General features: G+C 54.4%; 1 protein-coding gene across 1 annotated transcript in view; it reads right to left on the bottom strand.

Annotated features, from left to right (window-relative positions):
* hydin (HYDIN axonemal central pair apparatus protein) overlaps positions 1–12007 on the bottom strand; it is a 1231368-nt gene that overhangs the window by 364765 nt on the left and 854596 nt on the right. Inside the window, exon 31 of the mRNA XM_038807144.1 lies at positions 6472–6602. Within this exon, the coding sequence (XP_038663072.1) occupies positions 6472–6602 (131 nt within the window). The remainder of the gene's footprint in view (positions 1–6471; positions 6603–12007) is intronic.

Below are 12007 nucleotides of genomic sequence, written 5' to 3'. Positions count from 1 at the left end.
GGAGGGGGATGTCAGGCCACAGCGATCAGGTGGTGGCATTGGAGGCAGAGGTGAGGCTCTTAAGAGACCTTTACAAAACATTGGGAGCAAGGGTGGAAGAACAAGAGATGAGGTCAAGAAGGAAGAACCTGCACATCGTCGGCCAGCCTGAAGGAGTGGTTGGCACAAGTGCCATGAGGTATGTCTGGCAGGGCAGGTAGCGGAGGGTGTGCTGAACAAGGCCCTAGAGATGGATAGAATGCACAGGTCTCGAAGGCAGAAGCCAAGAGCAAGGGTGCCGCCATGAGCTGTGATCACAAGACTCCACAGGTTTGTGGAAAAAGAGATTGGGCGCGATTCTCCAACCTCCATGCCGGGTGGGAGAATCGCGGGAGGGCCGGACGAATCACGCCACGCCGCCCTGGCACCCTCTGCGATTCTCCCATCCCCTCCAAAATGGCGTGTCGCGTTTTGCGACAGGCCACTCGGAGAATCGCCGTTCACCGTTTCCAAAGGATGGGCCGAGCGGCCTGCCGAACCCAACCGGTTTATGCCGGCGCCAACCACACCTGGTCGCTGCCGGTGTGAACAGCGCGCGACCGCTGTGTGTGGGGCCTGTGGGGGGCGGAGGGAGGATCGAGCACCCCGGGCGTGCTCAGGAGGTGTCTGGCCCACGATCGGTGCCCACCGATCGTCGGGCCGGCGTCTCTAAAAGATGCACTATTTTCCCTCCGCCCCCCCCGCAAGATCAAGCCGCCATGTCTTGCGGGGCAGTGGAGGGGAAGACGTCACTTAGGCGCCGCCGGCCGCGTCATTCCCGGCGCGCCGCTTTGATGCAAGCGTCAAGGCCCGGCACGCAAAATTCACGCGCCGCCGCTCCTAGCCCCCCCCCCGGGGGGGGGGGGGGGGGGGGGGGGGGGGGGAGAGAATAGGAGAATAGGGGGCGAGGAGCGGACTCCAACGCCGGAGTGAAACACTCCGGGTTTCACTCCGGCGTCGGCTGTTTGTCTCCCTTTGGGAGAATTGCGCCCATGATCCTGCAATGGGCCAGGGAGAAACAGAACTGTGAATGGGAGGATATAATGGTATGGTATATAATATATACCAATATAACGAGGCCCATGTGGCCACCTGGGCTGTCACTGAGCAGTGCATCAGACTGGTCAAAATGTGGTTCTGATGCCTCTACCGCTCTGGTGATGCCCTGCAGTACACCCCCCGGTGGGTCGCCCGCTTTGTTGTTGTCTGATGTGCCCCTGCAACCTGACACAGCAGCAGGCTAACATACTGGAGGTGAACGGGGAGGAACATGCAGCCACCTCCAAGGAGGAGGATGAGGAGGTGCCGGACCAGGAGAGGCCAGAGGACCAGCCCAGGGAGCACTCGCAGGACCAGCTAGAGGATGGAGGACAAGCGGCAGCGGCTAGGGTCCGGCATGCCCAGAGGTCCAGGGAGGCCCTCCTCCTCTCCCACTTCATATAGGAAGTGGTTTTGTCTGCTGTTCAACCCTCACCCCACCCACCGTTGTGCCACACCCATGCCCCCCCCCCCCCCCCCCCCCCACCACCACCAGATTGCCCTTTCCACCCTCTCAGGGTCTATGCTACATCACTCCAGGATGATGGCCAGTGACAGCCGGTCCATGTCGTGGGCAGGAGGATGATGATAAACCGCTGTGAGCTGAGCACCGGTGCTCCTCACTATACCATAGTCTGACTCCTGTCTGTCAGCTAAGCACGTGCTCACATCCATCACCTACACATGGCATGAATTTGGTGGTGGGGGGGAGAGACAGAGATCCAGGACCACTGTGCCCGTAGGCTGAGGCAGGAGGTTGGAGTTCAGATGGCATTGAGGTATAATGTGCCAGAGATTTCACATGTCAGGGGTGCAATGTGTTTTATTGTTGTACAGTAATGACCCCCAACTGCTCCTAGCCCCTGATGGTGCCACCCTCCATTCACTGCATCCCCTTCTCCACCCGTGCCCTCTCTGTGATCCTCTATCTGTTTAGCCCTCTGTGCTCTGCCACTACATCTATGTGTTTCGCTTGATGCACTTCGGCGGTGGAGGCGTCCTGCTGCTTAACCCGCCCTATGGCCTTTGATGCCCCTGGCGAGCATCCTCTGGGGGCCCGGGGCTGGTGGGTCTCGACCTACACACTGATGTAACATGCCATGCCTTGCACCTTGTTCCACATGCTGACTTTGAGATGCATGGTAATCGGTTGGGGGGGGGGGCGGGACAGTGGGGGTGCATGATCTGCAGTGCCTCGCCAATGTCCACCTGCAGCTGAGACATGCTCTGCAGCATCCCTAAAAGGTCCAACTGAGACTGGAACACGTCTCCCAGCGTCTGTGATATGCTCCGTAGCACCTCAGCAATGCCCACCTGAGACTGGGACATGCTCCGCAGCGCCTCGGAAAGGAATTCCCATCATTAACAGGAAGGTGCTTTACTCCCCAAATGTTCAATGTGTATGCGACCACCGCCTCCATATTACGCACATGTATGCATGCTTCCCAGGGAACGTGCATGACAGCTACATCCTGGGACACTCTGAGATCCCCAGCATCTTTGAGGACCACTCCAGGATATTGGGTTGGCTCTTGTGTGATAAGAGATACCCGCTGAGGTCCTGGCTGATGAGGCCAGTGTAAAGGACAGAGACCAATGTAGACACCCGATATAATGAGGCCCATGTTTGCACCCGTGCTGCATCAGAATGCTCAAAATGTATATCTGAACCTCTCTGGTGCTGCAGTGCAGTACATCCCCCGGAAAGTCACCCGCTTTGTGGTGGTATGCTGTGCCATCCACAACTGGTACAGCAGCGGGGTGACATGCTGGAGGAGGATGAAGGACCACCTAAGCCGTCATCCTCGCCCGCTTCTCATAGGACGAGATTTTGATCATCAGCTAACACCCCAAATGTCCCCTCCACCCCCACCATTCCTCTCCTTCCACCCCACATCCCATTCTCCACCCTTCCACCCGCCACCCCCTCTTTCCCACTGACTACCAGGGTCTGTGTAACATTCCACCCAGGGTGATGGGTCTGTGTCGGTATTGTTCGCAGGTCAATATACAAGGCAGGAGATTGATGATCACTCGCTGTGAGGTAAACTCTGGTGCTCCTCAGTTTATGCCAAAGTCTGACTCCTGTCTTTCTGCTGCCATCCTCTCAACAGAGTGTGCAGCGGGGGCCTTTGATCTTGGACCACTGTCCCTCATGGGTGTGCTTTGTTATGCTCCTAACGTAGCATAAGCTGCTTCCTTGATGTGCACTCTGACAAAGGAAGGTTCAGACGTGGAGATAGCTTCAACGCGTTTATTGAACTATTAACAATTCGCCTACTTGGATTCAACTCTCCTGTTAGTCCTGCTATAGCTACTCAGACTGACAAACCAGTCTGCTACAATCCACGTGGTGGGTGTGATGTGTTCAATCAACCCTGTGTACTCACTAAGTGTCTCCACTGGAAAGTGGAAGATTATGTGTGCTGTGTCCTTATATATAAGGGGTTGGTTTAGCAAAGGGGTTGGTTTAGCACAGGGGTAAAGAGCTGGCTTTTAAAGCACACCCAGGCAGGCCAGTAGCATGGTTCAATTCCCGTACCAGCCTCCCCGAACAAGTGCCAGAATGTGGTGACTAGGGGCTTTTCACAGTAACTTCATTTGAAGCCTGCTTGTGACAATAAGCAATTTTCATTCAGGGTGGATATGTGGGTTTAAGTAGGGTGATCATGGCTCGGCACAACATTGAGGGCCGAAGGGCCTGTTCTGTGCTGTACTGTTCTATGTTCTATGTTCTATATGGGTTGGTGTAATGCCCTCCTGTGGTAGTGTCACCTCTGTGTGTATTGTGAATGTCCATTGGTCGTGTCCTATCTTACTGACCTATTGGTTGAATGTCTGTGTGTGATGTCTCTGGTGCTCCCTCTAGTGTCTAGCTAGTCTATGTGTATTTACATTAACCCCTTGTGTATTTACAGTGATGCATATCACCACAGGGTGGGTGGGGGGATGGTGGGGTCACGCACGGGAGCGAGGGGTGGGCGGTGGGGGGTGGGGGGGGGGGGGCAACAGGGGTTGGAGCAGTCCCGTTGTGAAGATTAATGTGACAGATGCTTCACATGTATCAGGTGTAACATGTTTTAATAGTGAACCTTGGATATTTCCATTCCCCATACCTACAGATTGTGAACCACACACCCCATCTTGTGCCCACTTAGTCTAGATGTGTCCCCCAGAAAGCACATCAGAGGAGGCAACCTGCTGCTTTTTGCACCCTGTGACCTTTGACACCCTTAGCAGGCATCCTCTGGAGGGCGTGGAGCTGGAGGGCCCCGGCCGACTTACTGGTGTCACTAGCATTTCCATACCACCCTGTTCTGCCCGCTACCCTTGAGATACGCCGGTGTCAGGAGAGGGGGGGGGGGATTCACAAGAACTGGAAGCCGCTGTCACCTCCATGATAGCAGGCCCCGGGGGTTGGCCTCCAGCGCTTCCTCCTCCCTGACGGTGCCCGTAGGGCCTTGGTGAAATGAAATTAAAATCGCTTCTTGTCACAAGTAGGCTTCAAATGAAGTTACTGTGAAAAGCCCCTAGTCACCACATTCCGGCGCCTGTTTGGGGAGGCTAGTACAGGAATTTAATCGTGTTGATGCCCTCAGCGATGCTCCTCAGTGACTGGGCTGTGCCCTGTACTAGCAATGCCCACCTGCATCTCGGACACGTCCCTCAGTGACTGGGACATGATGTCGAGGCTCTCAGCCATGGTCTTTACAGACTGAGCCACGCCTTGAACACCACCACTCAGACACTGACGTCAAGCCTGGAGGCTTTCGACTGCGGTCGCCACCCCAGCAGTGTTGGTCTTGGTGCCACCCATTATCGGCATCATCTCCTGTGCCCGTAGTCTTTGAGACTCCTCCAATTGGCTCCATAATCTCTGGAATGTTGCTGACATTCATTCCTGAGTCACATGGCCATGCCCTAGCATCGACATCAGCTCTGAGATAACCTTGTCCAGAGACTGGGCATCTGACTGGGACCCAGCAGAGTCCTGGGATCCAGCAGACCCCCGACTGCTGACTCCCTTGAATGTTCCTGCGTCCACCCGATGTGTATCAGCAACTGTATGGTGCCCACCGGATTGTGCCACAGAAGCCTATCCACTAATGTCGCCCACTAAGGTGTGTTTCTCTGCACGGGTGGAAGGTGGAAGTGATAGCTGTCATGCCTCGCTGCTGGTCTCCTCAGAGCTCTCCTCCGAGGTGTACTCTTGCTGGCGGCAGGGGCGAATGACTCCGGATGGACCAGCCCCATCAGATGGAGATCCTGTGAGAGAATGGACATGGGAAGGAGTATTTTGTCCAACATGAACACCTCATTTGGGACAAGTTATCTGGATGAAGGGGCAGTGGATCCTCACCTCTGGCGCAGATCAACTTCGCTGTCGGTGTCTTCTCTCTCCTCAGTTATTCCCGGGATCTCCAGGACCTGTTTCTTTTCGGGAGGGAGGACTTGAATCTCTTGTACTCTGCCCCCCCCATTCTCATTCTGGGCTATCTTCCCCTGAGATGACAAAGAGTGGAATTTGTGAGTCACAGGCTTGTTAGATCTTGGAGATCTATAGTAGGTAGCTTGTGTGGGCACTGTAACTGGACATGAAGGGGTTGTGCTGGTGGGTGCCAGAGGATGTGGTGGAACTGATGCCAGGAGAGAGGTGGTAACTTACCCTTGCAGCTTGGTGGAGGTCATTGGCATTCTTCCTACACTGTATAGTAGTCCTCCTGGTCATGCTGCCCACACTGACAGCTGCTACCACTGCCACTGCCTCCCAGGCGCTATTGGTGTCCCTGCTGTGGTCTTCCGACCCCAATGGGGGAACAAGATGTCCCGTCTTGCATCCACAGCATCATGAAGCCTTGTGAGGTCAGCCCTCCCTGCGCGCTGCCTTGCTTGTGTGTTGACTGGAGTGAGTGGTGAGGGTGCACTTAAGAGCAGCTCCTCCTTTTTAGTGGCGAGGCGCTGAGGCGAATGAAACGGTGAGAAACACCCTGCCCATTGTGCTCAGAATGGCACTTAGGAATGTTTTGGTTGAATTCCGACCTTTGTTTCTCCCACATATGCTGAAACTTTGCAAAATTTTCCAGTTTTATTTCAGATTTCCAGCATCCACAGTATTTTGCTTTTATAATAAATGCAAGCCTTGCCAGTGACAATCATATCCTACGAACAAACAAAATAAAAACACACCGGACTCAAAGAAGCATAATCATTTGGACAAATATGACTGAGGCCAAGCTGCAGTAGTCCAACAAAGTAGAGGAGAGGAAACAGAAAGGGAAAAATGCAAAGTAACTGAACAAAATAATGGAAGAAAATAGTTTTACCAAAGTGCATTCTCTCCCCGATGTCACAAAGAAAAACTCTATTCTACCTTTTTTTTAAGCAGTTATGTAGTGAAAAAAGAAAGCAACTTACAGAAGAGAGGGTGTTGGGTGAACCCAGTTCTCCTGCTATAGTCTCAGGGCGGCTGAGCAGGTTGCTTTTAGATGTCTCTTTTTCTAGCATTTCCTTTGTCTCCTTCAGCAGTGCCTCATACTTTTCATTTCCTGCAATCAAATTCCAATCAAACTTAAAATACAGTTCTATTCTTTCTGAACAAAATTTGCTGCTGTTTCTAAGGGCGGGTGTTATAACCCCATTGGAGGTCCTGGGATCAGGACAATACGATTTCCCATGACCTCCCCGGAATATGAACTTAACCTTTAAGGGGGGTGTGGGGGGCCTTTCCCTTTAAGGGTGTAGGGCTTCCCCTCTCCAAGAAAAGCCCCAGCTGTATAAAATCTCCGGCCTAGGTGCAGGTCAGGTAAGGACACACTTAGGGGAGTGGAGAAATATTGGAATTGTATTGAAATTAACCTTGTTCATAATTTCTACTATCGTAAGACCATAAGACCAAGGAGCAGAATTAGGCGACTTGGCCCATCGTGTCTGCTCCACCATTCAACCATGGCTGATATTTTCTCATCCCGATTCTCCTGCCTTCTCCCCATAATCACTGATCCCCTTATTAATCAAGAACCTATCTATCTGTCTTAAAGGCACTCAGGGATTTGGCCACCACAGACTTCTGCGGCAAAGTGTTCCACAGATTCACCATCATCACACATCTATGTGCTTTACTTATCACGGATTCAACAGTGGGTTTTCTGGCCATTCCTGCCAGCAGGATCTTCTGTTCCCACCGTCAGCGATTACCCCACTGTGAGTTCCCCGGCGGCAGAGGGTGCAAGCAAGGGGAAACCCCGTTGACAGCAGTGGGACTGGAAGATGCAGGCCACAGCAAAACATGGATTTGTAAGAGGTTGTCATGCCTGAAGAATCTGATTTAATTTTCTGAGGAAGTGATTAAAATAGTGAAAAGCGGATTTAATAAAGGCCCTCATAAGTGTGGTGATATGCCTGTGAATAATATTACATGCACTTAGCAGTGCGACCTCCCACCATCAGGTGGCGTCAGACATCACTCATATGACATCTGGCGACAGGCAGTAGGTTGTAAGATGTGCACCAGGACAGTCGCGCATCAGGGTAATTCCAGAAGAGTCTAATGTAACTCAATGGTAAATTGGTCTGTATAGCACTGCGGAGCATGTCTCAGTTGCTGGAGGATGTGTCCCAGTCTCAGCTGGATCTGACAAGGGTGCTGGGACATGTCCCAGTCTCAGGTGGGCATCGCTGAGGCACTTCAGAGTATGTCCCAGTCACTGGGGACCATATCCCAGATGCAGGTGGACATTGACGAGGCACTGCAGAGCATAGTCAGGTCACAGAGGGGCATCGCTGAGGGCGTTTACACCATGGTGCAGACACTGGAGATCCGCCAGGGCTGGCAGAGCTGGATGACACAGGGGCTTCTCCATACTGAGGTGACCTCAGGGTTCTCCGTGCACCGAACAGGAGAAGGGGCCACTTGGGGCGAACCCGGAGTCTCCCTACAGGGTTGTGACGGCAGCCACAGCTCAGCCGAGCTCCGCCCTGACCACCGGGCATCTCGGCTCAGCATCCGGAACAAGGTAATATGGCAGGGCATGTTCCACCAGCCCCAGGGTCCCCAAAGGATACCCACCAGTGGCATCAAAGGCCCTAGGACACGGTAAGCAGCAGGCTTCCTCCACCTCTAGAACATAGAACAGTACAGCACAGAACAGGCCCTTCAGCCCTCAATGTTGTGCCGAGCCATGATCACCCTACTCAAACCCACATATCCACCCTATACCCGTAACCCAACAACCGCCCCCTTAACCTTACATTTATTAGGACACTACGGGCAATTTAGCATGGCCAATCCACCTAACCCGCACATCTTTGGACTGTGGGAGGAAACCGGAGCACCCGGAGGAAACCCACGCACACAGGGGGAGGACGTGCAGACTCCACACAGACAGTGACCCAGCCGGGAATCGAACCTGGGACCCTGGAGCTGTGAAGCATTTATGCTAACCACCATGCTGCCCTCTGATTTGCATCCTGGGGAAACACCGAGACATAGTGGCAGAATACGAAGGGCTAAGCAGATAGAGGATCACTGAGAGGGCACTGGGGTGGGGAAAGGAGGGCGGGGAAGGGGTCGGGGGGGAGGGGGGTGCACCACTATCGGCAAGGAGAATTTGGGGTCACTATTGTACAACAATAAAACACGCTGCACCCGAGACACGTGAAGTCTCTGACACGTTATTCCGCAATGCAGGCCGACATCCAACCCCCCGCCCCAGCCCCCGGGCTTGGTGGTCCTAGATATGCTCCTCCCCCCACCCCTACCCTAGGCATACCTCGTACAGGTGATAGGCGCGAATATGCACTTGGCAGACAGACAGGAATTAGATTATGGCACAGTGAGCTGCACTCATGCTCAGCTCACAACAGCTTATCATTACCCTTCTGCCCTAGACATGGACCCGCTGACAGTGCCGACACAGGCCCATCACCCTGGGAAGTTGGAACAGGATGATGGGCGGAAGGGGCTGGTGGGGCGGGGAAAGAGAGAGGAGTTGAGGTGGGCCATGTGAGGGAATGGGTGTGGCATGATGGTGGGTTGGAAGAGGGGGTGGGATGACAGACTTAGCCACATCCGATGTGAAGCGAGTGAGGATGAGAGGATGATGTCCTCCCTGGCCTTCCAGGCATGCCAGTTCCTCACCACTACCATCTGTCCTCCATCATCTGGCTGCTCCTGCGGGTCCTCCCCCGGACTCGTCCTCCAGCCCCTCCTGGTCCGGCACCCCCTCCTCGTCTTCCTCCTCTGTGGTGGCATGTTTCTCCTCCTCCACCACGTCACCCCGCTGCTGTGCCAAGTTGCGGAGGGCACGGCAGACCACCAGAAAGTGGCTCATGTCCAGGGGGAGTGCACTGCAGTACACCACCAGAGCTTTCGATGCATCGGAACCGCATTTTGAGCAGTCCGATGCACCGCTCGATGACAGCCCGTGTGGCCTCCTGGGTCTCGTTATATCGGGCCTCCGCATTGGGCACCGCCGTCCGTACTGGCGTCATTAGCCAAGTTCTAAACGGGTACTCCTTATCCCCCAAGAGCCATCCAGCCATTCTGGGGTGTCCCTTGAAGATGCCGGGGATCTTGAAGTGTCCCTGGGGGGAGATGTTGTGCACACTCCCTCGGATGCGTGCACACACATGCAGGATCTTCATGTGTCAGAAGCACAGAAGTTGGACATGGCACAGGTCCCGCATCATCCCTATCTTGAGAGCCTCCAATGGCATACGCTGTCCGCCATCTGTTAGTACGACCAGTGACGCCTGTACACCTTGGGCCCTCGCCAGTCTCCTCCTCTGGGTCCCTCCATGGCCTGATGAGCGGCCAGACCTCAGGGTGTGGGTCAGACCCCTGCATGTGGACCGCCAACTTGAATCTGTCGATGCGACTTCTGCTGCCTTCTCCGGCATCTGGCAGCCTGGACTGCCAGCAGTACCGTGAGGGCAGCTTCCACGTTGTCTAAGATATCGTCCATCCCATGTAATATCTGCAAAGAATTGACAAGGATGAGGGACAATCAATTGGCGATGGCCTCCAGCCCGACCCTCCCGTCCTCCATGCGTCCCCCCCTCACATTCCCGGCCATCCCTCAGGGAGCCATCCAAATGCACTGCACAGTGGCCGTAGCAGGAACCCCTCGGGCACCAGAGCCAGTACTCAGAAACCCCCTGATAATGTTACCTGGACCAGAGCTGGTTCCCTCCATGGTGCAAACACCCACTCTCTGGTTGCAGGCCTGTCCCCTGTGCTGAGGTCCCGCTCTTGGGTATTTGGATGTTGCCTTCTGCCTCTATGGTGTTGAAGCCTCTGGTGTTCAGGCAGAGTGTCTAGGTCTCATGGTCTGTTGGGATGGGAGGCAATAACTCTCACCTGCAACATGGCACTTCAGGGCTCACATTATTACAATTGCCAATTCCCTATTAGCAATGGCCTTCATCTGTGCGCCCGGAGGCTGCCATCGTCAGTGGGGGTCATGGGTGCTCGGGGGGACAGATAGGCAGTAGCCAGAGCTGAAGCTGCAGATGATCCCAAGGGGTGGCATGGCGATCCCCACTGATGGCGGTCCACCACCTCTGACGAGGTCGCCCCCCTTTGGTGACTCCCCCTACCCTGGCATTGGGCCAGCAACCCCAGTGCCCCCAGCCTGATTGCCCGACTTCAAAGATGGCTACTTACCTCCTCGGAACTGCATAGTAGTTACTCTGCCAGCTTCAAGTATTTAAAAAGGTGTACTAATCGGCACCGCGTGACTGCTTTTGAATTTATATTTGATTTACTGTCACATGTATCAAGATACAGTGAAAAGTATTGTTCTCCATACAGTCCAGACAGATTGTTCCATACATGAAAAAACATAGGACATACATGAATACACTGATGGAACCATCAATTCACCAGACACGTGTTTTCCAATATGAATATAGGCTTTAATCTACTTACTACAGAGCCAGCCTGTTACCCATTGATGAATTCTCAGTGAACTGCAGGCTGACTCTGGACAAGGGTATTTATACAGCAGCACAAGGGGGAGGAGTCATGGGCAGAGCCAAGGGTGGAACCCTGTACAAGCTCCTGAGCATTCCCAGAGCTACTGCCCCTAGTGGTCAGATAATGCTACTGCGCTTACAAAGATACAGTGTGAATTACTAAGTTACATTCACCACATTCACCCCCTGCAAAAAAATCAAGTCCGGCGGGGGTGGTGGTCTACAAAGTCAGTCTGTCCGGTTGTCGAACTGTCCGCTGTGATCTGCGGAGCACCGGGGTTGCAGCCTCTTGCGGCGGATGGATGGGTGTTGTGTGCTGGGGTATGATGGCGGACTCCAGGGAGGGTTGTATCCGAGCTTCATACTCTCCTGGTTCGACCGGGGACTGGGGGCGCTGGGAGCTGGCCGGCGCAGGTGCGTGGAACTGGTGGAGCGAGCTCGTGGGCTTGGGAGCGCGAGGGGGCGGCAGCATGGGCTGTAAGGTGAGAGGTCCTTCTGTGGGGGTAGAGGGGCCACTGGATCCAGCGGGTGCCAGATCCCGGAGGGATACAGTGTCCTGACGGCCGTCAGGGAACTCGACGAATGCGTACTGGGGGTTGGAGTGGAGCAGGCGCACCTTCTCAACAAGGGGGTCGGTTTTGTGTGCCCTGACGTGTTTCCTCAGGAGTACGGGGCCCGGTGTCCTCAGCCATGCCGGAAGTGAGACCCCCGTGGTACTGCCCCTGGAAAAAATGAAGAGTCTCTCGTGAGGGGTCTGATTGATCGCTGTGCACAAAAGGGACCTAATAGCGTGGAGCGCGTCTGGGAGGACTTCCTGCCACTGGGAGACTTGGAGCTTTCTAGACTGGAGGGTCAGTAGGATGGTCTTCCAGACCGTCGCGTTCTCCCTCTCCACCTGCCCTTTCCCCCTGGGGTTGTAGCTAGTAGTCCTGCTCGAGGCAATGCACTTGTCGAGCAGGTACTGACGCAGCTCGTC

This window comes from Scyliorhinus canicula, chromosome 9 (genome assembly GCF_902713615.1).
Source record: "Scyliorhinus canicula chromosome 9, sScyCan1.1, whole genome shotgun sequence".
Taxonomy (NCBI): Eukaryota; Metazoa; Chordata; class Chondrichthyes; order Carcharhiniformes; family Scyliorhinidae; genus Scyliorhinus; species Scyliorhinus canicula.
The sequence above is the reverse complement of the archived record's forward strand: the minus strand, read 5'-3'. Positions and strand labels throughout refer to the sequence as shown.